The sequence below is a fragment of the Notamacropus eugenii genome, chromosome 5 (assembly GCF_028372415.1).
Source record: "Notamacropus eugenii isolate mMacEug1 chromosome 5, mMacEug1.pri_v2, whole genome shotgun sequence".
NCBI lineage: Eukaryota > Metazoa > Chordata > Mammalia > Diprotodontia > Macropodidae > Notamacropus > Notamacropus eugenii.
In genome coordinates, this window is record NC_092876.1 from 371,659,046 (window position 1) to 371,683,043 (window position 23,998).

The window sequence follows — 23,998 nt, forward strand, 5'->3', positions numbered from 1 at the left end:
TGTGAAAAGTATAATGAAGACTGGTTCTTCCTTGCTCTGTAATTTGGAGAGATACTTGCTGTATTCCACAGAAACATGAGTCACTTCCCCCTCTGGCTACAGAGAGATCATTAGCTTCTTTTGAGCTGTAGTTATAAAATGATCCCTTAGTGATTATAGCGTCTCATCTGGGTCCAATGTGGTAAGCAACAAGGCTGAACCAAAGTTGGTGGTGCTCAGTGGAACAAACTAGCCTGTGCTAACATTCTACCCAGTAATCTGACCATTGTGACCTGGGGCCTTGAGCTATACTTAACACCAAATTCCTTATTTTCATAAACAAAAGCTATTCACAATGACTCTGGAAAGTAAACATTAACTTTCAAGTCTTAAGCAATAAATACACTGCTTAACTTTTTTTTTTTACCTTGACTTAAATTGGTCATAGGAACATAGAATGAAAAATGGAATGGGAGAGAAGAGATCATCTAGTCCAATTCCTACATTTACAGACGAGGAAACTGCAGATTGGAGAAGTTAAATTATTTGTGCAAGATCACAGTAGTAGTAAGTAGTAGAACTAAAATTCAGTACAAGTATTCTGATTCCATAGCCAGCACTCTTTCCAGTGTACTACTACTACATTTTCCTTTATTAGTCTACATGCTCTGCCTCATTTGGTGGTTCTTTGCACACATTAGATGTTTGCTCTTTGACAAATATATATATATTTACATATATATGCATGAATATATATACATAACTACATATGTATGCCAGTTATAACATACAAATATAATTTAGCCAAAATTTTTTGAGCACCTATGTGCACAAATTGCCACACTTAACATTATGAGAGACAGAATGATACATGGCCCCTACCCTCACAGAGCTTATAATCTACTATGGGAAATAAATAAAGTGTTCAGTTATGTCCAACTCTTTGTGACCCCACTTGGGGTTTTCTTGGTGAAGATACTGGAATGTTTTACCATTTCTTTCTCCAGCTCATTTCGCAACTGAGGCAAACAAGGTTAAATGACTCACCCAGGGTCACGTAGCTAGTCTTAGGCTGGATTTAAACTCAGATCTTCCTGACTTCAGGCTAGGAGCTCTAGCTACTGTCACCTACCTGCCCAAATAAAATGTACCAACAACCATAATATTAAGAAGAATATGAAAGTGTGATGAGAGAGGTCCAAAGTTCTATGAAATTTCAAAAGAAGTAAAAATTACTTCAGTCAGGTGAGGGAATAAGGGGAGGCTCATGAATCAAACAATTCATCAATCTAAAAGCTTTTATTAAGTGCCTACTATGTGATATGCTCCATGCAAGTACAAAGAATGAAACAATCCTTATTCTGAAGTTTACATTCTAATAGGGGAGACAAGTGTGTATGCACATATTATATGTGTGTGTGTATATATAATATCTGTGTTTCCATAAACACACATGTAAGTGTATGTAGAATGTATGTAGAAAAGTAACTATAAACAAATACATAGTCGTTACATATAAGATAGTTTTGGAAGGACACTAACAGATTTTTCATATTCACAGTGATGGCTAAAGCTAAAATAAACTAGCATTTGGTAGGGGGAGTCAATAAAGTCTTCATGGAAAAGGTGGTGATTGAGACAAGTCTTGAAGGAATACAAGTATTCTCTGAGTTGGAGTTGAAGAAGAAGTACATTCCAAGCAATGGGTGATTGCCTGCACCAAGGCAGGGAGATGGACAATGGAATATTGTGTAGGACAAATAGAAAGTCATTTTGGTTGGATCATAAAGTGCTAGGGAGGGAGTAGTGCACAATGAGGCTAGAAATACAGTAGGTTGGGGCCAGGTGGTGAAAGATTTTGAAAGCTAAACTGATAAGCTTATATTTTATCCTAGAGAAAATTGGGAGCCACAGGGATTTTTTGGGTAGGTGTAAGATGGAGTGGAGTGGTAAGAGACTTGAGGTAAGGAGGCCAATTATGAGGCCATTGCAATCATCCAAGTAAGAAGTAATGAGGACCTTAACCAAGGTGATAGCTAAAAGAAGGCAAAGGATGCAAGAGATACTATGGATGGAGAAACACCAAAATTTGGCAACTGAAGGGAAATGTTGATTATGGGAAAGTGAAGAGTAGAGAAGAGTGAAGAAGTTGACTCCCTGAGGAGATGGGAAAAATGGTGGTGCCTCTGGGGGAAATAGGGAAATTTGGAAAAAAGATACATTTAAAGAGAAAGAGAATGAATTTTGTTTTCTTTATCTTCAAAATGAAAATAACAATCATTCTACCTGCCTCACAAGATTATCCTGAGGAAAGAGCTTTGTAAACTTTCCTGGCTAGTAATTTTGCTTTTCTAAAGAAGGCAAAAAGTTTTAGGTTGGCATTCAAAATTCTTCCTAATTTATCCCCAACTTTTTTTTTCTAAACTTACCTCTTTGATTTAAGGTCACCATTTAAGCTAGATGAAATGATCAGAGCAATACTTAGGAAAGTTTATATGTTAGAATTATATAGGATGAACTAGAAATGTTGAGAGATCAGTTGCAAGGAAGATCAGTTAGGAGGTTCTTATAACAATCTATGTGAGAGGTAAGAAATGTCTGGAAATGGTAGGCACATTGATATACATGCTACAGTTTACAAACACTGCGTGTGTGTGTGTGTGTGTGTGTATCTAGATATGGATATCTTTTGGTTCTCACAGAAGCCTTGTGAAACAGGCACTGCAAGCTATCTTAACTCCATTTTGCAGATTAAAAAATTAAGGTTCAGAGATGTTCAATGATTTGCCCAAAGATACAAAGTTCTTAAGTCCAGTGCCAAACTAACTTACCAAGTGATCACTCAGAGAGATGCTTTATTTATTAGGCCACAAATATCACATTAAAGGAGAAGGCCTTATTCAGAGCAAGGTATTCATGCACATACTAACATTATAGCAGGATGTCTTCACCTTTCTTGTGTATGGACCCTTTGGTATTCTGATAAAGTTTATGGAGCCCTGTTCAGAAAAAAAATTTTTGATGCACAAAATAAAATTTATGTGATTTTAAAGAAAGCCAACTATATTGAAACAGATCTCAAATTTTTTTTTTAAGTTCACAGACCCTAGGTTAAAAATTTCTATATATAATCTATTCATATCTTATTGGTTTCAAACAGCTTGATAACACATTGCCCCAGGGTTGGCTGAAGATAGGGAAAAAAAACGAGGAATGACTTGTACATTATCTGTTATTACTTTGTTTGCTTGCTTGCTTTTTTTTTATCCTCAAGATTCTACTGTTGATGAGAAGGCAGACAATTCATAACAGAGTCCAAGAACAAGTGAAATTAATAGTATGGGAAATTCAAAACAAACTGTATCAAAATAATACAAGGTAATCCAACATTTTTCTGTTATTAACTTGACCGGTACATTTAAAAATAATTTTTTCACTAGTCTTAGTCATTAATGATCCTCAGAGTGGACAGAAATCAATAGTATGGTCAAAATGGGTCTTTGATTTCTTTTTTAAATGAAGTTTTGATACAGGCATAAGAATGCTGATGATTCCATTGCTTCAATGGACTATTCCACCCCACCTAATGAAGACATGTATTCTATGATAGGCAGTGGCAATATTAGCAAATTCTAATTTCAAACAAGATTTGTTTTTTTTTTTTTTTATATATGAAAAGAAACTGAATGGATTGAGGATGTGTTTCACCCAGATGACTGGTAGAATCATTATCTGAGATTACTATGGAGCCAAATTCTGACAAGCATTTGATGGTAATGCCACTACAGTGATTAAAGCGTTACAGATCTCTTAATTAGAATGACCCCTCCCCCACCCCACTTCCCCCCCTCCCTTTTAACACATAGGACTGGCTTTGGCATCATCCCCAGCCAGATGCTTCAGTATTTTTTTTTTTGCCTGAAAGTGTGTGTACATAGATATCTATGGAGATGCATTCTGGGGATTCAAATTTTGCAAAGGAATTATACCAGAAATTATTTTCAAATGAAGGGGAAAATGAAACATTAAAGTATTCTTAGCCCAAGAATCTATTTTACATTATTGTCCTTTCTATATGAAAGTAGTATACTTTGGAATGTTTGCTTTTCATTTTGTAGGTGAGAGAGAACAGACTGAGCCTAACAAAGGCCATTTTCATGTCTAAGCAAAGATGAGTTTGATTCCAAATGTTCTTCTGATCTGTAACTGATGAAAACTGAACTTGAAAGTCTGATGTGATTGGATTTCTAGGTAATGATAGTAAATACATATTTGTTCTTAAGAGGAAAATGCCTTTGATGTTGTGTAGGGCTGGGAATTTGAAAAAGACATAAGGCCATCACTAGATGGTGCTATTAGACTTCTGAATCAGGATATGAATCTAAAACTGACGATAAATGCTGTAGCCCATAGCTTTCAACAACAAGAAATGCCTCAGACTTATAAAATTTGCTCTTCAAATTCTTATGAGTGTACTTTATCTTTCAAATCAGCAATTTTCATTTCAGTCATAGGAAGTATTCTATCAAGATAGGTAAGTGAAGATTTTACAATGGGAATTAAAAGACATCTATATTGATACTTATAACTGTGAGAAATTCATATCTGTGGGAATTTCAAAAGAAATTGTATCAAAATAACACAAGGTAATCCAACTTTTTTATTATTAAACTGATTGGCACATTAAAAACTTTTTTCTCACTAATCCTATTCATCTATGATCCTCAAAGTAGACAGAAATCAATAGTACAGTCAAAATGGGTATTTGATTTTTTTTTTTTAATGAACTTGGATGCTGGCATAAGAAAACTGATGATTCCATTGCTCCAATGGACCTCTATGACTACTATATCTATATACATACTAATCATACTATCACACATACATACCAATACTAAATGAGAGTTAGCAATTGTGAAAGAGATACACAAAGTAATCAAGTCCGCAGGCCTTTTGGGGGAAGGAAATAAGGGATGTAAATGACTCTTCTTTTGTCTTTTGTTCATTCAAGCATTTATGGAGCTTCTATCATTTTCTAAGTATTATGCTAAGTGCCTGTCTTTTCATTGTCTGATGTCTCACAAGGCTAATATGAAGCATTGATTTGAGGTGCTATTGGATAACTTCTTCCTTGTAGATGTGACGGTTAAACTAAATAATAAATAATAATAATAATAATAAATAAAGTGATGATTCAACTCTTTATGTGGGATTGGATACTTTTTATCACTTTTTAAATTCAGTCACAATTTATTAAGCGCCTATTACAGACTAGGCATTGTGCTAGGCACAATAACACTAAGATATAAATGAAAAGTCCCTGACTTCAGGGAACTTATTTCTATTAGAGAGAAATAATATGTACATAGATAAGTAAATACTAATACACACATACTTTGTAATTTTGAAGATGGAATAAGCAACTATTAAGTGAGGGGGAGGGGTGGATAGGGCTGGCCTCAAAGGTAGTGGCACTTGGGTGGAATCTTTTAAGAAACTAAGAATTTTAAGTATTAGGAGAGTATTTCAGATAATAGGGTATGGGGCCAGGGATAGAATGTTATATTACAGTGAACAAATAGGTAAATTTAATGGAATGATCAATAACCCTGGAACTATAGACTGAAGCTAGACCACTGGACCTGGATGGGCTTTAAAAATGCCAGACACAAAAGTCTGTATTCGATTCAAGAAGCAATAGGAAGCCAATTAAAAAATGTTTTAACTAACAAAAATTGATTTTCTCTTCCCTCTCCCAAACTATTGGGTGGGTGGAAACATTATAACAAATACGCATTGCCAAGGCAAATTAAATTTCCACATTGGCCATGTCAAAAAAAAATTATTATTTCACTCTGCACCCTGAGTCTATCACTTTTTTGTCAGGAAGTGTGTACATGTTCCATCCTCGGTCCTCTGGAATTGTAGTTGGTCAGTGCATCTGTTGTTTTTTTTACAATGGTGTTGATGGGGTTCAGACTCTGGGAACCTCCCTGCACTCCCCTGAATCTTCCCACTTAACCTGGCCTTCCATACTCAAACCTGTTGCCCTTGGCCTAGCCTGGCCTTCCTTTATCTGTTATCTCTGGATTGCCCCACTTGCTTCCCACCCAAGCCCTGCATTGTCTGATACTTCCTAATTGCCTCCAGCTGTTTCTTGCACCCTTGATTACATCACTAGTTACCCTAGTTTCATCAAGATCCTCCTTAAACCCTCCTCCCAGACTACTAGACCACCTCTAGATCTTTCTCACGGATTTTCTGTATTTAAGTTCCATCTTGTCACCATGGAGGTGCTCATTCAATCCAGCTCAAACTCTGTCTAGCTGAGATTCTATATGGCCCGCTTGTTAATACAAGCGTTACAAATGCTTAGACTCCTTAAGAGTCAACCCAGTATGGCAAATCTTTAATAAACTTTGTTTTTCTTTGTCTTTAGGAAGGTTTATGTTGAATCCATTCGAGCAGGACTGGGCATGTCCGTATTTTGGGGTCCTCAGCACCCCAAACCTCAACAGTGTTGCTATTGTATAAATTGTTCTTGTTCTGCTCACTTTATTCTGCATCAGATCATGTAAGTGTTCCCAAGTTTCAATGAATCTATCCCTCCCTTTCATCATCTCTTATGACACAGTGTTATTCCATTACTTTGAAATACCACAATCTGTTTAGACATTACCCAAATTGTGGGTAACCCTTTAGTTTCCAATTCTTTCTAACTACAAAAGAGCTGCTATAAATATTTTTGTACATATGGGTCCTTTCCCTTTTCCTTTGATCTCTTTTGATATAGGGCTACTATAATAGTATCATCATCCAGTTAAAGGGTAGACAAAAGTTTAGTGACTTTTTGAAGTTACTGAAATTTCTTGAGCAGAAGTGATGTGATCAGACCTATGTTTTAGAAATATCATATCAGAAGCTATGTCCTGGATAGACTGGAGAAGGGAAAGGCTAGAAACAAGAAAACCAATTAAGTCTAGGCAAAAAGGTGATGAGGATCTGATCTAGGGTGGTAGTCCTATGAGAGGAGAGAATGGGGACAGATGCCACAGACATATGGGTAGAATCACTAAGTCTTGGTAAATGATTGGCTATGAGGAGGGAGGAAGAGTGAAGAGTTGAGGATAACTTAAAGGTAGCGAACATGAGGAACTAGAAGGATGGTGGCACCCACATTAGAAAAATGGAAGTTCAGAGGAAGGAAGATTTTTTTGAAGGAGTTGAAAAGAATAATTTCTGTTTTAAACACACTGCATAAAATGGGAGACCCAGTTGTAGATCATCTACAACTGGATGATGCAAGTCTACAGCTCAGAGAATGGAATGTGAACAGCTGGCTAAGAAGAGTGTCTGGGAATGGGATATGTTTCTCTGGATCATGGTTTAAAATAAGCAATGTCTACTGGCAAGGGATGAAAGTACTTATTAAAAGCTTGTAAAATTATATTTGCCTTGTGTCTTGCAAATATAATCAAAAGAGGTTTACACTAACAAGCATGTAGGAAGATGACTACGTATATCCACCAAGCCAGATACCATAAAGAATACCTTCAGTAAAGGAGGTATGGCAGGTGAAACACCCATAATTTCAAAGGAGACAAGACTAAAGGATGGAGTTAGTATTAAAATCCATCACCTCAAATGTCTATATACAAATGTTCCAAATTTGGGGAATAAGCAAAAGGAAACAGAGGTCCCAATGCATGGAAGCAAATTCAACCTCATTAGTATCACTGAGACTTGGTGGAATGAAACAAATTGTAATTTGAGTGTGATTGAGTATACTTTATTCAGAAGAAATAAACTAGGTGAAAAGTGAGTGGGGGAAGATAGTATTATATATTAAGAAGGTCTATTTGTGTGAAAAAAATTCAGGAATCAGAAGGGGAAATATGATGATGAGCATTTGGATGAAATTCAACAGAGAGAGGAAAAGAAGGAAATTTGTCTTGTGAGTATATTATTAACCACATGGATGGGAAGAGGTAATACTTAAGATTAGAAGCCCTCCCCTCCCCAGTCCTGGCATGAAAAAATAATATAAGGGATATGGGAGACTTCAATTATCCAGACATCTGTTAGAGTTCTCTCTTTGCCAAAAGCAGAGCAGCTAATAATTTCTTGACATGTTTAAATGATAAATGTCATCCTTATGAAGACACCAACAAAGGGGCATTCCAAACTAGATCTCATCTCACTAACAGGCAGAAACTGGTTTTGAGGGAGGGGATGAGGGAACTTTGGGGATGAAGTGACTATCACCTTCTAGACATGGTGATAAAGGAAAGGAAAGCCAATCATAAGCTGACATGCACCTAAGATTTAGGGAGGGTACATTCCAAAGGCTTTAGAGGAAGGAAAGATAACATCACATGGACTAAATATCTAGAGGAACTCAATCCAGGAAGGATTTTATTCTCCAGAATGAAATCTGAAGACTTGAAAGGAAACAATCTGACTGAGGAGGAAAAAGTGAATTTTCTATAGACACTGATGGGGATGCACAGGGAACTATTCAACCAACTTTCATTTTTTAAAAAAATGTATAGAAGGTGAAAGCAAGGGTAGGCAACAGAGGATGAATACAAGAATTTGCCATGGTCCTATAAAAAATGTCCTGATTGATTTCAGGTTGGTAGATGAAGCTAATTAAGGACAATAAAAGGATTTTTGCTTGTTTAATGATGAGGATTAAAGAAGGGCTAGGACTACTGCCTGGAGAAGATAGGATGATAACTGAGAACTGTAACATGCTTGATTTTTATTTTGCTTCAGTTTTCTTTACCAAGGAGAATGGCCTTTGCTCTGGGAATAGCAGAAGAAAAATTTAGTAAGGGGAGTTAAAAACTAAGAGAAGGGGTAGAGGACTCTGGAAAGATGGCAGAGTAGGTCAGAAAATTCCAAACTCTGAAGATTTTCTCCCACAAAAGAATTAAAATAGCACCTTAATATAAATAAGAATAAGGGCACAATTGGGATCTTCCTGGGACAATTTAAGAAGATTGGAAGAAAAACCCAGGACAAGGTTTGGTCCCTGGGAAGAGTAAACATCTCCAGGCTAGATTCCATTTTAACAACCAGTGGCAAGTCCTGGGGTTAGCTGGTTTGAGAGGCTGCCTAGGCCCCAGCCACAGGAACATTCACCCCCAGGATAGTGAGGGGAGTTGGGCTTTTGAGCCTGGGAAGATTGAGGGAAACTCTGCTGATAAGGAATGCCAGACCCAGCTGTGCTGTGAAGAGCTGCAGCGGTGAGAAGGATCCAGCACACATCCCATGAGTGCAGAAGCAGTGGGGTAGAAAGCCTCTGGCTGTGGACACTTACAGGAGGTTGGATATTTGGCTTTGGTTCTAGGCAGGGGGGAGAACTGAAGATCTGGGGTAAGAGGCACCATTTCCCATACCAGAGGGCTAGTGGTGATTACAAAAATTAAGTTATTACCGCAAAAAATGAAGAAAGAATCCAACCATAGAAAGCAGTTATGGGACTAGAGATGACCCAGTTCACCTTTAGAGGAGGATACTGAAGTAAAGAAACCCTCAAACACTAACATCACATGGTCACTGCCCCAAAGAGAATTCCTAGAAGATCTTTAAAAAGAGTTTAAAAACCAAATGACAGAGACAGAGTTAAAAAAGACAGAGGGTTATGAAAGGAAAGTCAACCAATTAGAAAAGGAGATCCAGAATCTTAAGGAAGAAAATGACACCTTAAAAATTAGAATTGGGCAAAGTGAAGCCAGTGAAATTATAAGAAATCAAAAAGTAATTAAACAAAATATGAATAATGAAAAAAATAGAGAAAGTGAAACATAAGAACAGATTTGGAGAATAGATCAAGAAGAGAAAATATAAAAATAATTGGACTAACTGGAAGTTATGATAAAAAAAATCTTGATACAGTAATACAAGAAATAATTAAAGAAAATTGTCCTAAAGCGTTAGAACAAGGGGAGAAAGTAGAAATAGAAAAAAATCCATTGATCACCACTTAAAAGAAATCCTATGAGGAAAACTCATAGGAATATCATAGTCAAATTCTGAAACCCCCAGCTCAAGGACAAAATATTAAAAGCATCAAGATCAAAACAATTTAAATGTGGTGGTGCCACAATTAGACTCACACTAGACCCAGCATCAGAGACATTAAAAGACTGCAAGTTTTGGAACATAATACATTGAAGAGCAAAATAAAGAAGTGGGTCTCTGGCTGAAAATATCATACTCTGCAAGGTTAAATATTATCCTAAATGAAAAAGAATGGACATTTGATAAACTCTCAGACTCTTAAGACTTTGTTTAAAAAAATCCTGAACTGAATAGAAGATTTGACATACAAGAACCAAGAGAAATATAAGGTATATATCAAAGAAGGATTATAAGGGATTTATAATGACAGATTTACTTTATATATATATATATATATGTATAATGTAAAATATATGTCCAAGATTCTTCTTAATTATTGGGTAGTTCATAAGTAAGATTGAGGAAAACCCGAGTAGGATATCAATATAAAAAGTAAAATTATTTAGGAACAGCTAAGAAGAGAAAATATTTTATACAAATGAGGTGCAGGAGGAAGAATTGATACAGAGGAATTAGATGGGGGAGAAAGGCTAGTAGTTGTGGAAACCTTTCATCTGGAATGGGTTTAAGAGGGAACAACACATATATATTTAGAAGAATATAAAAATCTTCTAAATTCAATGGAAATAAAATGGTAGGGGCATAGGAAGAGGGGAGAGGACTAGGGAGGCATCTTTAGAGGGGAGGGTGAGGGAACTGGTAAAAGGGGGGTGAAGAAAGGTGTTCAGATTTATGAGACTGGGAGGATAGGGGAGGGATCTTTGGAGGGAAGTAGGCAGGTAATAGGAGGGCAAGGAAGTAGATAGAAGTAGAGGAGGCAGGAGGGATAGGAAACAAGAGATATGTACAAACAAAAAACAAAGATCAGGAGTAGAATATGTTTAGGAAAATACATGTCTATATATGTATGTATATATGTGTATGTAGATATCTATAGCTATAGAGAAACATATCTAAACTTTATTGTAGCCTTCTGGGGGTTGAAGGGAGGGGGAAAAACAGCAAAAAAAGTGCACAGAGAGAACAAAAAAACTCACAAGAAAGCAAAGATGGACAATTTTCAACACAACAAATACTGTTTATCACACAGCCTTTCTTGAAATGAAAATGTATTGTTACATAATTTGAATCCTCTCATGTTCTGCTATGCAACTGAGGTGCCTTCTTTTCAACTTTGTATTTAAATTCCAATATTTAAGCTTATGATATGTTTTTGGTTCTTTTCTCTATTCTGTATTTGTGTTCTGGCGTTTTGAGTCTAAAATAAAATTTTAAAAAACAAAGAAAAGTAAGGAGATAGAAAGAGGGCACCCAGTCATCTTTGTATTCAAGTCAACTTTTCCAGATAAACCATATCCTTCGGTACTGAGAGAACTAATGGATGTGATCACTGATCTGCAATGAGGGATATTTGAAAGATCATGGAAAGCAGGAGATACTGTTCAGAGATAGAAAAGGTGGTGGTGATAGTGGGAAACCTGACTTTAAAAAATAAAGAGAGAATGCAATCTTCCAACTATTACAGGCTAATAAGCTAGACTTACATTCTAGGGAGAATTCTAGAACTGATCATTAAAGAAATGGTTAGTGAATGTCTAGAAAAGGAAATAGTGATTACAAAGAGTCCATCTGGTTTCATTAGGAACAAGTCTTGCCATCCTAATCTTGTTTGTTTTTTTGACAATTGCTAAACTGGAATATCGGAGTTGAGGGAGAAGAGGGGGCATCAGACACAATCTAAATTTATCAGATTCTTCGTTAGTCATGATATTCTTATAAAAAGGATGGAGAGATACGAACTAGACAATAATATAGTTTGCTGGATTGTGAATGGATAGAATGGCTAGATTAAAAGTGAAGTTATTAATGGTTCAATATTAACTTGCAGTTCTGCAGTGAATTGCCCCAGGAATCTGTGATGTTTAATATTTTTCATCACTGAACTTCAATAAAAGGCACAGATAGCATATGTATAGCTTCTAAAGCTCTTCAAATCCTGGCCCCAAACTATCTTTACAGACTTACTGTGCTTTACTTCCCCTCCATAGTCTGGCCAAACTGACCTTTGTTTCCCACACACAATACTCCATCTCCCATCTCCTTGCATTTGCACTGGTTGACACCCAAGCCTCTGAAACACTCCCTCCTCACTCTCTCTTCTTCCTTCTTTTTTTAAAAAAATTTTTACATGTATTTTTAACATTTGTTTTTTACAACTTTGAGTTCTAAATTCTCCCTCTCCCTCCTTCCCCTACCCTCTCATTGAGAAACCCTCCTTCACTCAAATCAAAGTCAATTGCAAGTCACCATCTCATTGATGTCATGGTCCTCTTTTGAGAACAAAGGACAAGCCACACACACATATACATATGCAGTCATATAAAACATATTTCCATATTAATCATATTGTGAAAGAAAACACAAACCAAAAAAAGAGAAAATTTTAAAAAGTATGCTTCAATCTACATTCAGATGCCATCATTTCCTTCTCCGGATGTGGATAACATTTGAGTCTTTTGGAGTTGTCTCAGATCATTGTATTGCTGAGAACAGCCAAATCATTCACAGCTGATCACCCTAAAAACATTGCTGTACTGTGTACAATGCTCTCTTGGTGCTGCTCATTTCACTTTGCATCAGTTCATGTAAGTCTTTCAAGATTTTTCTGAAAGTATACTAATCATCATTTCTTACAGCACAATAGTATTCCATCACAATTATATGCCACTCTTTCTTTAGTCATTCCCCAACCAATGGGCATCCCATCAATTTCCAATTCTTTGCCACAACAAAAATAGCTGCTAAAAATATTTTCACATGTATAGATCCTTTTCCTTTCTTTGTTAAAAATCTCTTTGGGACACAGATCTAGTAGTACTACTGGTGGTTAAAGGGTAAGCACAGTTTTATAGCCCTTAGGGCATAGTTTCAAATTGCTCTCCAGAATGGTTAGGTCATTTCACAATTTCACCAACATATTCATGTTCCAGTTTTTCCACATCCCCTTTGCTGTCCAATTAGCCAATTTCCATTGACACCTGTAATTTTCCTTTCCTGTTATATTAGCTAATCTGATAAGTGTGAGGTGGTACCTCAGAGATATTTAAATTTGCATTTCTCTAATCAATAGTGAGATAACTTTGATTTCTTCATCTGAAAACTCTGTTCATATCCTTTGACCAGTTGAGGAATAACTTGTATTCTTATAAATTTGGCTCAGTTCTCTCTCTTCGTGTGTGTGTGTGTGTGTGTGTGTGTGTGTGTGTGTGTGTGTGTGTGTGTGTGTGTGTGTGTGTATAAATGAGGCTTTTGTTAGTTGCAAAAAATTTTCCCGGTCATCTCCAGTCATCCTGAGGAATATCAGGTCACTGGATTCAGATGACTGGAGGAGAAGTGAGGCTGGTGATCTTGCACAACCCTCCCTCATTCAAAACAAAGTCAAGTGCAAGTCATGTTATCATTTCTCTGATGGCATAGTCTTCTTCCGCAACGAAGGACAAACACAAGCTGCACTGGTTTGTTGTGTATTGATTTGGCTGTGTTTTTAATTTAATCAAGATTATCCATTTTATACGCTGTAATGTTATCTCTTGTTTGATCACAAATTCTTCCCTTATTCAGATTTGGCAGGTATTCCATGCTCTCCTAATTGGCTTATGGTATCATTCTTTAGGTTTAAATCATGTACCCATTTTGACCTTATCTTGGTATACGGTATAAGAATGTTGGTCTATGCCTAATTTCTGCCCAAATGCTTTCCAATTTTCCTAGCAGTTTTTGTCAAATAGTGAGTTCTTTTCCCAAAAGCTTGAATTCTTAGGTTCGTTAAACACCAGATTACTACAGCCATTTACTACAGTGTATCGTACTTTATCTATTCCACTGATCCACTGCTTTGATCTTTTTCATTTTATTGAACTGTCTAATTCATTCATATTTAAAGTTATAAAAATAGGTTTGTATGTTCCTCCATTTCTATATTTGTTTTTCTGAATTGGGATTCCCCTCCACACACACACACCTTGTTCCCTGTAAAGACAGTACTCTGTCTTTTCAGATTTTTTTGTACTCAATCTAAAGTGGATTAAGGGAATGTTAGGCAGCTAGATCAGTGCAGCCAGATATAAATTCCAAATATGGCTTCAGACACTTACTATGCTACCCTAGGCAAATAACTTAACCTATTTACCTCCTTATCTGTAAAATGGAGATAATAGTAGCACCCACCTCCAGGTGTCCAGAGGATCAAAAGTAAAGTGCTTACTTAGCACACAGCCAGACTTATGTTAAGTACTAAATGTTAGCTATTATCATTATTTTTGCTATTCTCTTTGTCTATTTTATCCCTTAATGCTCACTTTTGGACTCCTTTCTCTTTGTTGGGAAACAGCCCTTGGGGGTTGGATCTTAAAGGTGTTTCAGCTTCCTCTCATACAGAAATTCACTTTTGCCCCAAGTAACTTCTGGGAGAGGACTTACCTCAGCTGTGGTGCCCCATGAACAGGTTGGCATCTCCTGTCCCCATGTCCTGTTGTGCAGTTCTCCGGCTGAGGACTGTTATAGCATAGTATATTGTCATAGTACTATTCCAGGCAAAACAACCTTCTGACTTCTCCAGAGCTGCTTAAGGGATTGAGGAATGTGGGGAGGACAAGGAGAAGGTAGGGTTGAGTTTTGTTGCAAGCCTATGGATCAGTTTATACAGACCTGCAAGAGCATGGTTGAACAGGGTTACTGAGTAAGCACATTAAGAATTAGCCATGTTAATTCATTGGGTTGTTAGGGTAGCTGATGTCTTAGGACAGCTGAAATAGTTATATTTTTGTGTATAATTCCTTTTTTAGAGAGGTTTGAGCAGTTCTGAGGATGAAAGAAAATATCTGTCCCTCCATAGTCTGTCACGTGACCCAGAAATATTAATGATTTTTAAGGACATGGCAGATATTTGCAGGCAGTGAGGAAAGAGGCAACAGATAAGATATTGGAAAATAAAGGGGATAGAAGGGGGCGATTATAGTGATAAGATGTCAGACGGGAAGAAGCAGGATCAAGGACACAGTAGAGGAATTGGTCTTGATAAGAAGAGTCATCTCTTTACTAGAAATAGGAGCAGAGGACAGAATGGGAAGGTAAGGAATAGAACATCAAAACCTTTTTGAGATGTAAGATAGGGAAGAAGGGAAAGCTCAAGGTGAGCAGCCACTATTCTCTCAGTAAAAAATGAGGTGAGATCCTCTTCTGAGGATACTTATTATATATTATATACTATGAGCATACTATAGTTTCATATACTATATATATAATATTGGGAATGGGCAGGACAGATTAATTATCTTTTTGATTCTTATAATAAATAGGTCTTTTAGGGAAATAGAAAGAACAGATATACTCTTTGCCCTCAAAGAACTCACAATTTATTAGAGAAGACATAATATTAAAACTTATAATCAAAAGTAAAAATGTTCTAAGTGTATATAACAGTAGTAAAAAATGTCATAAACATTCAGAGGAAGAAAAAATAACTGAGGTAGCTTCTTGACAACCAATAACTTATTCCTCAAACAATTCATATACAATGAAAGAAAAAGAGATACTATATCTGATATCATTAGAATCTGATTTTATTAGACCAAGACATTACATTTCTAGAATATGGAAGAAATACTTTATCTGATATCAGAAAGTTCTCCAGAATATTGGTGTCAAACAAAGAGATGGGGCCATGAATCAGTACCTAAGGATCTTTGTGGGCTGTATATTGACTTAACTTTAATATATAATGTGATTTATACTTTATTATATTTTTATTTGTTTTGTTAAATATTTTCCAATTCCAATTTTAATCTGTTTTGGGCTGTACTTCAGAGTGTGGTGGACTGGGGTCCATGGACCACATGCTTGACACCTCTTCTCTAGAAGATTAAGCCTCAGAGGACTTAATTTTTACAATATTTAGAAGCATAGATTATGGGAGAGTTGTTTTAAACTGTTTTAAGTAGTCTTTTAAAAATTTCTAAAAAATTTATCTTTGGCTACAAATTCTATTAATCGCATAATAATAAAAGTATTTTGCCTCTCTGTAAAAGAGCTTAGAATTCTATAAGCATTAGCTGATTCTCACATCTTAAAAGTGGTATATGACTTTTACAGAGAAAAAAAGGCAAAGTGAGATTTTTTTGTTTGTTTCATAAAAACTTAAATTGTGATAGAAGTTGAAAAGGGAAGCAATTTATTTGTCTAGATTAGAGAATCTTTTCATCCTGGAAGTAAAAGCTTGTTGTTATGGCACTCCAAGAAACAAATAAGTAAGAGGCTCCCAAACTTTCTCAGTTTTTCACAGGCAAAACAAACAAGAACAAAACAACAAATCCCCCAGGCCCCTCACAGTTCCATTTGTTAAGCAGGAAAATACAAAATTTTAAATGTCCGGGTGGCTCTATGGTTTCACTGTGGCAGCACATGGTGTCCCAGCACGCAATTTGGGAACTGCAGATGTAGCCTTCTAAACTACCACAAATGGCATTTTTTGATTATTTTTCTGCTAAACACATCTATGATTTTTACAACTGTATCTGAAAAATGTTCACTTAACATCAGTCTACTCAAATTAATTACTTTATGCCAGAGGCTGGAGAAATCTTAACTGGGCCATCTTTCTAGGCTCATTATTTTGAACAGGCACAGTAATAAGTAACCTTCCCAAAGCAAGAGATTTTCCACTGAGGCTGAACTAGACAATGAAATATTTCTGTATTATGTGAAATAATTTCTGCATTATATGAAAATAAACAGAAACCAAGCTTCTTACAGATCTAAGACTTTCTTGTCTGAAACAAAAATACTTGCCATATGTATATACATATACATCTGAGGTCCAAAAATATATTAATACGCAAAATATGTTGCCTAAGATCAAAATACTTTTTTCAAAAGCTTTCGAAATTCCTGCAACTCTAGCAAACATGAGGAAATTTTTTTTGTCATCCTCAAAGTCTAAGTTTTAAGACATTTATGCAACTCACTAAAAAAAAAAGACATAGAACTGGGTAACAGTAAAGAACGTTATATGAATATTAGAAAAAGTCTGTTTTCATTAAAAAGAGAATTCACATATCATAGTACTACAAGTATAAGCAAAATATATTTTAAAAATTCTATTTCAATAATTTATTTGTGAAATTGATACATAATAAGAAATAAGTTGAAAATATTCATTTTTCTATTTATAAAAAATAAACCTTCTGAAGAAGCATTTTAGGCTGATTTTTACACTAGTACCTTTTATAGATATGCTAAAGGTTGACTATGAAAAGTTAATAATTTAAGGACAAAATTAAGAAGAAAGCTAATTAGTTTAAAACAAAGCACAGAAACATTAATAAAATTTCTATTACATGTGCTAATCAAATAAGTTTTCTTCAAGGTAACATTTTCATTCAAATCTTGGGCATTAACCTGAACTGAAAGGTGCTCTGAAAAGTTATACAAATGATCCCTACAGTAAGAACTCAATGAACGACATCTTCTGAGATGTTTTTGGACTGGAAAAGTTTGGGATTTTTTTCGTTTCTGCCTTGAATTCAGAGACTATTTTAGAAGGTACATAAGGTAACACACATGAGAAACAGACTTTAAAGAAATTTGCCTTAGTTCCCTTCGTGGTTTGCTTTGAACTTTTTGTATAAACAAAATGTACTGAAATGTAACTATACCTGTGACAGTACACAGGTTGTGGTTTGTCCTTCATTTTCGAAGAAGACCATGGTATAAGAAATGTGATGCCATAACTTGCAAATTGAATTGGATTTAAGTGAGGGAGCACTGTGCAAAGTCACTTTCTTCTCTGGAGCCATCTGGGTCTAGTGATTAGATATAGATCAGGATGACTGGAGATGGCCTCCATATAGGTAAAAGTAAACTGAACAGCAAATCCAGTGATTTACTGGGAGGCAGTTTAGCTCATTCACAAATTTCACATCTTCCTCTATGGCAGTTTTTTGTTTTTTTTTTTTTTACCACTTTTTGCCTGTGCCAAATTAGCCCTATTTCCCATAGCAATAAAAAGCATCTTGAGTATCCAAATCTTTTAATCTTGTCCTTTTAAAAAAAAGTCTAAAATATACTTTATTACTATTAAAATACTCTGAATTTATGTCAATTTTCAAAAGATAAAAATATACATCTATTAAATTCTTACCATAATCTCCGGGTTTGGTTGATCTACAGATATATGTTCTAATTCTCTCACCAATTCAAAACTACTTTCTAAGTTCATATATCTAAAAATCTAATTTAATTTTAATTATTTTAAGTTAAAGCCATAAATCACATATCTTAAATAAATGAATATAACTAAATGCAGACTTGCTGATAGGCAAATTAAACCTTTACCTTCTGAAGAATATTTGAAACTATTATAAAAATTAGCTTTGCTAAATTCCAACCAATAGACAAAGCTGATGGCATTGTTATAACTGAAATAAACTTGATTAACATTCAATAGAAATGTTTCACAGACACAAATACCAAGTTATGAAGATCTAATGATTAACATATTTATTATGGTTTCAAGTACTTTCTTAAAAATAAAGTATTTTATTCAGTTAGAAATAAAATCTAAATTTACAGTCAAAGTAGGAATTATTTTTTAGTGGGGTGAAAAAATCTACTAATAATTCCACTTAGATACTTTAAAATAAACTTTTTCTTTAAAAAGTTTCTAATAAAAAATCAATCCATTGATTTAAAACTTAAAACAGTTCTTAAAACTTTTATGTATTAAATTAAAATGTATATTCTTTAATAGTATTCTGGAGACTATATTGAAAATATAATATACTCAAGTTCCTATAAACATCTCAGAAATCACTTTTGACAAACAAGTGTTTAGTTGCCTTTCATTTTTCCTTGAAAAATCAAATGACTCAAACTGAACTAAAACAGCCACAAAAATTTTTTTCCTCATGATTATTCTACACGTATTATTCTACACATATGTACGATTAAGAAAATACTTAACTTGGAACAAAGAAGGGTTTAATCAATTATGTGCTATCATGAGTCTAGCAAAAGAATCTTATCACTGCTTCTAGAAGTTAAGGCCACCCTCATTTTATCAATTTCAGGAAGCTTAAAGAGAATTTTATAACTATATAAACTTTGTAGCTCCTTTCAGGAATTAGAATTAATTCTGAACTAATGCTCCTTGGTTATCAGAAATATGGCATACCTCTCCAATTATGGTATCAGAGAGCTTCTGCACCTTCATTTCAAAGAAATCCTTATTTTAGTTACTCTTCTTCTAAAGTACCATTCTTTTCGTTTCATGACATTATGCACCAGTTGAATCAAAAGAAATTAAGCAAACCATTCTACAGCCTGTGAAATGTCCAGTGTTTCACTTTTACAATGCAACTTATGCTCACAAAGAATCTGTTTCTTTACCAGTTTGACTTATTATTTTCTGTGGTCTTGCATTGTAATGCACCAATATGTTTCAAAAATTACAACTTAAGACACATACGTAATAAGGAGACATAATGTAAGATGGATGAAACAATGCCCCATTGAGTTAATGGTATCTCAACAAGAAAGGTTTTATGAATGATTTTTCTCCTTCCCTGGTGTTCTCCTACGAATTCCCGCTGTGGCCTTTTTATGGTCATGTCGAAGACTTCGGATCGTGCTATTGATGGCAGCCACACATGCTTTCCAATCATATCCAGTTTCTGTTAGGTCATAAGATGGATAGTTCTCCTGGAGAAAGTCTAATGGAAGAAATCCAAACATACCACAAGTTATTGTAATACTGAGGTACAATGCAGAATAAGCTTGAGGTTCCTTCATACTCATAACTATTAAAAATGTCCACAATGACAACACCAACCAGTTTCAACTACAATTATTCAGATACAATTATATCAAAATCTGTTTAGACAATCCACTTGTCAACTTTCAAATGGCAAAGCACACCTTAATAAGATTCTGGTGACACAGAATGGTGAAACTTTATTACCAAAGAAGGAAATAAACAATGACAAAAATAACATGCACATACACATATAGGTGTGTGTATGTAGATGTATGCATATATGTGCATATATATTTCAAAAACACGCTTTTAAAGTAAGGAGTGACAGAATGAGAACCAGAAGAAACAAGCACTAATTTTTAAAGAGGTTAACAAACACAAGTTAAAAATTGGTCAAATGTGTCTGTGGTCAGTAACCTCAACTGGTTAGAGAACTGTTACTAGAGCCAATATAAGAAGTTTGCTCTTCATGTGGGTCAATCAGTTTTACTTCATTTCATGGTCATAGTAACAACCAAGAATTTGGTCAAGGATTTGGAAAAATAATTTAAAGTACTTGCTTTACTAATGATAGATATATAATGTTAGTTTTTAATACGAGGGACTGCACGTATAATTGGTAATTTTAGAACTCTATGTGACGAGTTTCCTGATCTCTGTGGTATTTGTATATTCAATACAAATGAAATAAGAATTCCTAAACTTGGTCAGATTCCCTAGAAGCCAACCCCTCTCCTAGTACCATGATGACACAGAAGGTCTAAATGCTCCATCATTAGTGGGAATGGAATTTTCTTTTCTGATACCCACTTTAAAAGTTAGGCACATTGCTGTTGCTTTTAGTAGTTACTCATGATTTTGTCACTTATATATTTGTGTTTCTGGAAAATTCTAATTCTTAGAGTAACAAGTTCTACCAGTTAGGTGAAGTCATACCTACAAGATTTAAAGCTTAGAAGAGACCAGCTAGTCCAAGCCCCTCATTTTACAGATAAAGAAACTGTGCCCTAAGGGAAGTCAAATGATTTCCTTTTATTTGTTATAAAAATCTCACTCAGATTTCCAATGGTACTCTCCTCTATCACTGTTCTAATATTTCAGGATTCAGTGAACAGTCTGTGTTTGTTTTGTTCATACCACTTGTGATTTTACAGATTTAGCTAAAAACACAACTTCTTGCCTTTTCCCTAACCTTGCAATGAACTCTTCTCTCCTTCCATATTCAACTAACATATATCTATATTTCAGTTTTACTACCTTTAACCCAGTCATTTAGGGATTTACAGAGGCCATCTAGTGTTAAAAAGGGAATGGTTGTGTGTGTTTGTCCTTCGTTGAAGACCATGCCATCAGAGATGGTAATGACATGACTTGCACTTGACTTTGTTTTGAGTGAGGGAGGGCTGTGCAGGTTACCAGCCTCACTTCTCCTCAGTCTGTTTTTGAAAAAGAATATTAAGAGGTATTTTTCTCCTCATTCAACAGTCTGGTACTAAGTCTTTATTATTAGTTCTAACTTTCAAGAAACATAGATTAATAAAAAAGACAGTCTTCCTCTCACAGAGCTGAAAAACTAGTAGAGGCATATCCCACATAAATAGCTAGAATAAAAAATAATACATGAAAAATGCGCAAGAAAGGGACAAAGCACAATATGAAGTCCATAGCATTTAGGGAGAGGTTGTTTCTGAGGGAAAGGAGAAAATAATGTAGGAAGTTCAAAAAGGTTTTATGGAACATGTGGCATTTGAGCTGGATCTTAAAAGGGTGGATAAAGTTTTAAAAAGAAGGAGTGCTAAGGATAGAAAGTATTCCAAATATTAAAGAATACCATGAACATAAGGCTGGGGCATGTATGGGGGAGAATAAGCAATCTAAACTGGATGAAACATAAAATACAAATGAATGAAGTCCAAAAAAGTAAGCTGAGGCTATATTGCGAAGGCTTTTAATACCATGTTTAGGAAGAAATCTAAGGAATTAAGATTCTTTCTTTCTAAGGACTAATAAGATTAATCTTGCAATGATGATAGAAGAGAATAAAGGCAGTGAGTCCAATTAAGTGTCTATTGCAATACGTAGTCCAGAAAGGTGGGGCTTGTACCTCAGTACAAGTGGGAAGAGGAATAAGATGCAGTAAATATTATGGAAATAGAATGAACAGAATTTACTATGTAACTAAATGCTTCCTTTTTCTACCTTAACACTTTTAAACCAAAGGGAGAACCAAGCAAGTGAATCAGTAAATAGTGGTACCACTGAAAGAAAGTGAGGTTGGTAAGAAGATGTTCAACGAATTGGGTAAGTGGTTATTAAGCATCCACTATGCTAAATTCTATACCAAGTTTACATAACATACGGTCCTGTTCCTGTAGAATATATTAAACAATAGAGAATTAATGTGAGCATAAAACAATGGTACAAAATAACAGTTGATAAGTTCATCACGGAAATACAAGCCAAATGCTACATAAGCTCTGAGGTAAAAAATTATGACCAATTACGGGAACTCGGGGAAAACTTCCAGGAAAAGGTAACACTGGATATTTAAAGGAGAGTTAAAAATTAAAAGGGTAGTGGGAGAGAGGAAAGTAATTTCACTCACACCAAACACTATGAGCAAAGGCAGGAAAGTACAGCATGTGCACGATAGTTCAGATGGAGTAAGTATGGAAGAGAGTAGTATAAAACATGGGCAGCCAGGTGGCACAGTGAATAGAGCTCCAAGATTGGAGTCAGGAAGACTCATTTTCCAGAGTTAAAATCTAGCCTTAGACACTAGCTGTGTGACCCTAAACAAATCACTTAACCCTGTTTGCCTCAGTTTCCTCATTATTCCATTATCTTTGTCAAGAAAATCCAAATGACATCATGAAGAGTCAGACATGACTGAATAATACCAACAGAGGCTGCAGAGCTAAAGGGATGCCAATTAATGAAGAAACCTGAACATCAAGCTATCTTTACTCAACAGACAAGACATAATTAGAGATACGTAGAAAAGTTAAATTTGGCAGAAGTGTACAGGAGGGATTTTTCAGGAGGGGGACAGAATTTCCCAGTGGGAAGCCCTAGACAAAGGTTATGCTAATCATCCAGGTAAGCATAACAATGTGTGTTCATCCTTTGTTGCCAAAGAAGACCATGCCATCAGAGAAATGACGACATGACTCGCACTTGACTTTGTTTTGAGTGAGGGAGGGCTGTGCAGGTCACCAGCCTCACTTCTCCTCCAGAGCCATCTGAATCCAGTGACCAGATATTCATCAGGATGACTGGAGATGACCCAGGATGAGGCAACTGGAGTTAAGTCATTTGCCCAAGGTCACACAGCTAGTGAGTGTCAAGTGTCTGAGATGAGATTTGAACTCCTGACTCTTGCACTGATGCTCTATCCACTGCACCACTTAGCTGCCCCAAGGATAACAATAGTCTGCACTAGAATGGTGGCATTGGGAAGACAGGAAGAAGTATGTGTGAAACATACTGTAGGTAAAAGAACTGACAAAACATAGTAACTGGGTGGATATTAAGAGAGAGGGAGAGGGAAGGGTCAAATCCATCCTTCACAGAGCTGTCCAAATATGCTTCCTAAAGCACAGCCCCAGTCATGTTACTAATTTGTTCAAAAAACTTTACTTTCTTATTGCCTCTGGGATAAAATTTAGCATTTAAGACTCTCCAGAATCTGACTTTAACTTACCATATTTCAAATTATTTTCCTTCATTTAATCTTATGTACTAGTCAAAGTGAACTTTTTCCTAAACCCCAAACTAGACATGAAACTTCCCATTTTTTGGCACACACACAGGTCATCTCCCATACCTTAAAATATTACTTCCTACTCATTTCTATGCTTCAGAATCCTTATCTTCCTTCAAAGGTCAGATTGGTGCCAGTTCCTTCATGGAACCTTCCTTGATCCCCCAACTACAACTGCTCTCTTCCTCAAATTCTCCTACAATACTTTGTCTAGATCTCTCCTTTACTCTCAGCACTCTCTACCTCCCCACCAGTAGTATGTGAAATGTATCACATATCCCCCAAAAGAATTTAAGTTCCTGGGTATAAAGTATTGTATCCCCAAAGCCTAGTATACAATATATATAGTAGGTGCT

General features: G+C 35.5%; 1 protein-coding gene and 1 long non-coding RNA gene across 3 annotated transcripts in view; one reads left to right on the plus strand and one right to left on the minus strand.

Annotated features, from left to right (window-relative positions):
* The first annotated feature begins 338 nt into the window (after positions 1-338).
* LOC140506736 (uncharacterized) lies at positions 339-22,666 on the plus strand. The gene is made up of 6 exons (XR_011968052.1): positions 339-546; positions 3,254-3,357; positions 4,098-4,230; positions 6,419-6,553; positions 7,858-7,933; positions 22,100-22,666. It is a non-coding gene; the product is annotated as an uncharacterized lncRNA (long non-coding RNA).
* The window catches only part of BEND2 (BEN domain containing 2), a 43,791-nt gene continuing 35,464 nt past the window's right edge, over positions 15,672-23,998 (minus strand). For both annotated transcript variants that reach the window (XM_072614226.1, XM_072614225.1), the window contains exon 11: positions 15,672-19,835. In XM_072614226.1, the coding sequence (XP_072470327.1) occupies positions 19,666-19,835 (170 nt within the window). In that variant the 3' untranslated portion in view covers positions 15,672-19,665. The remainder of the gene's footprint in view (positions 19,836-23,998) is intronic.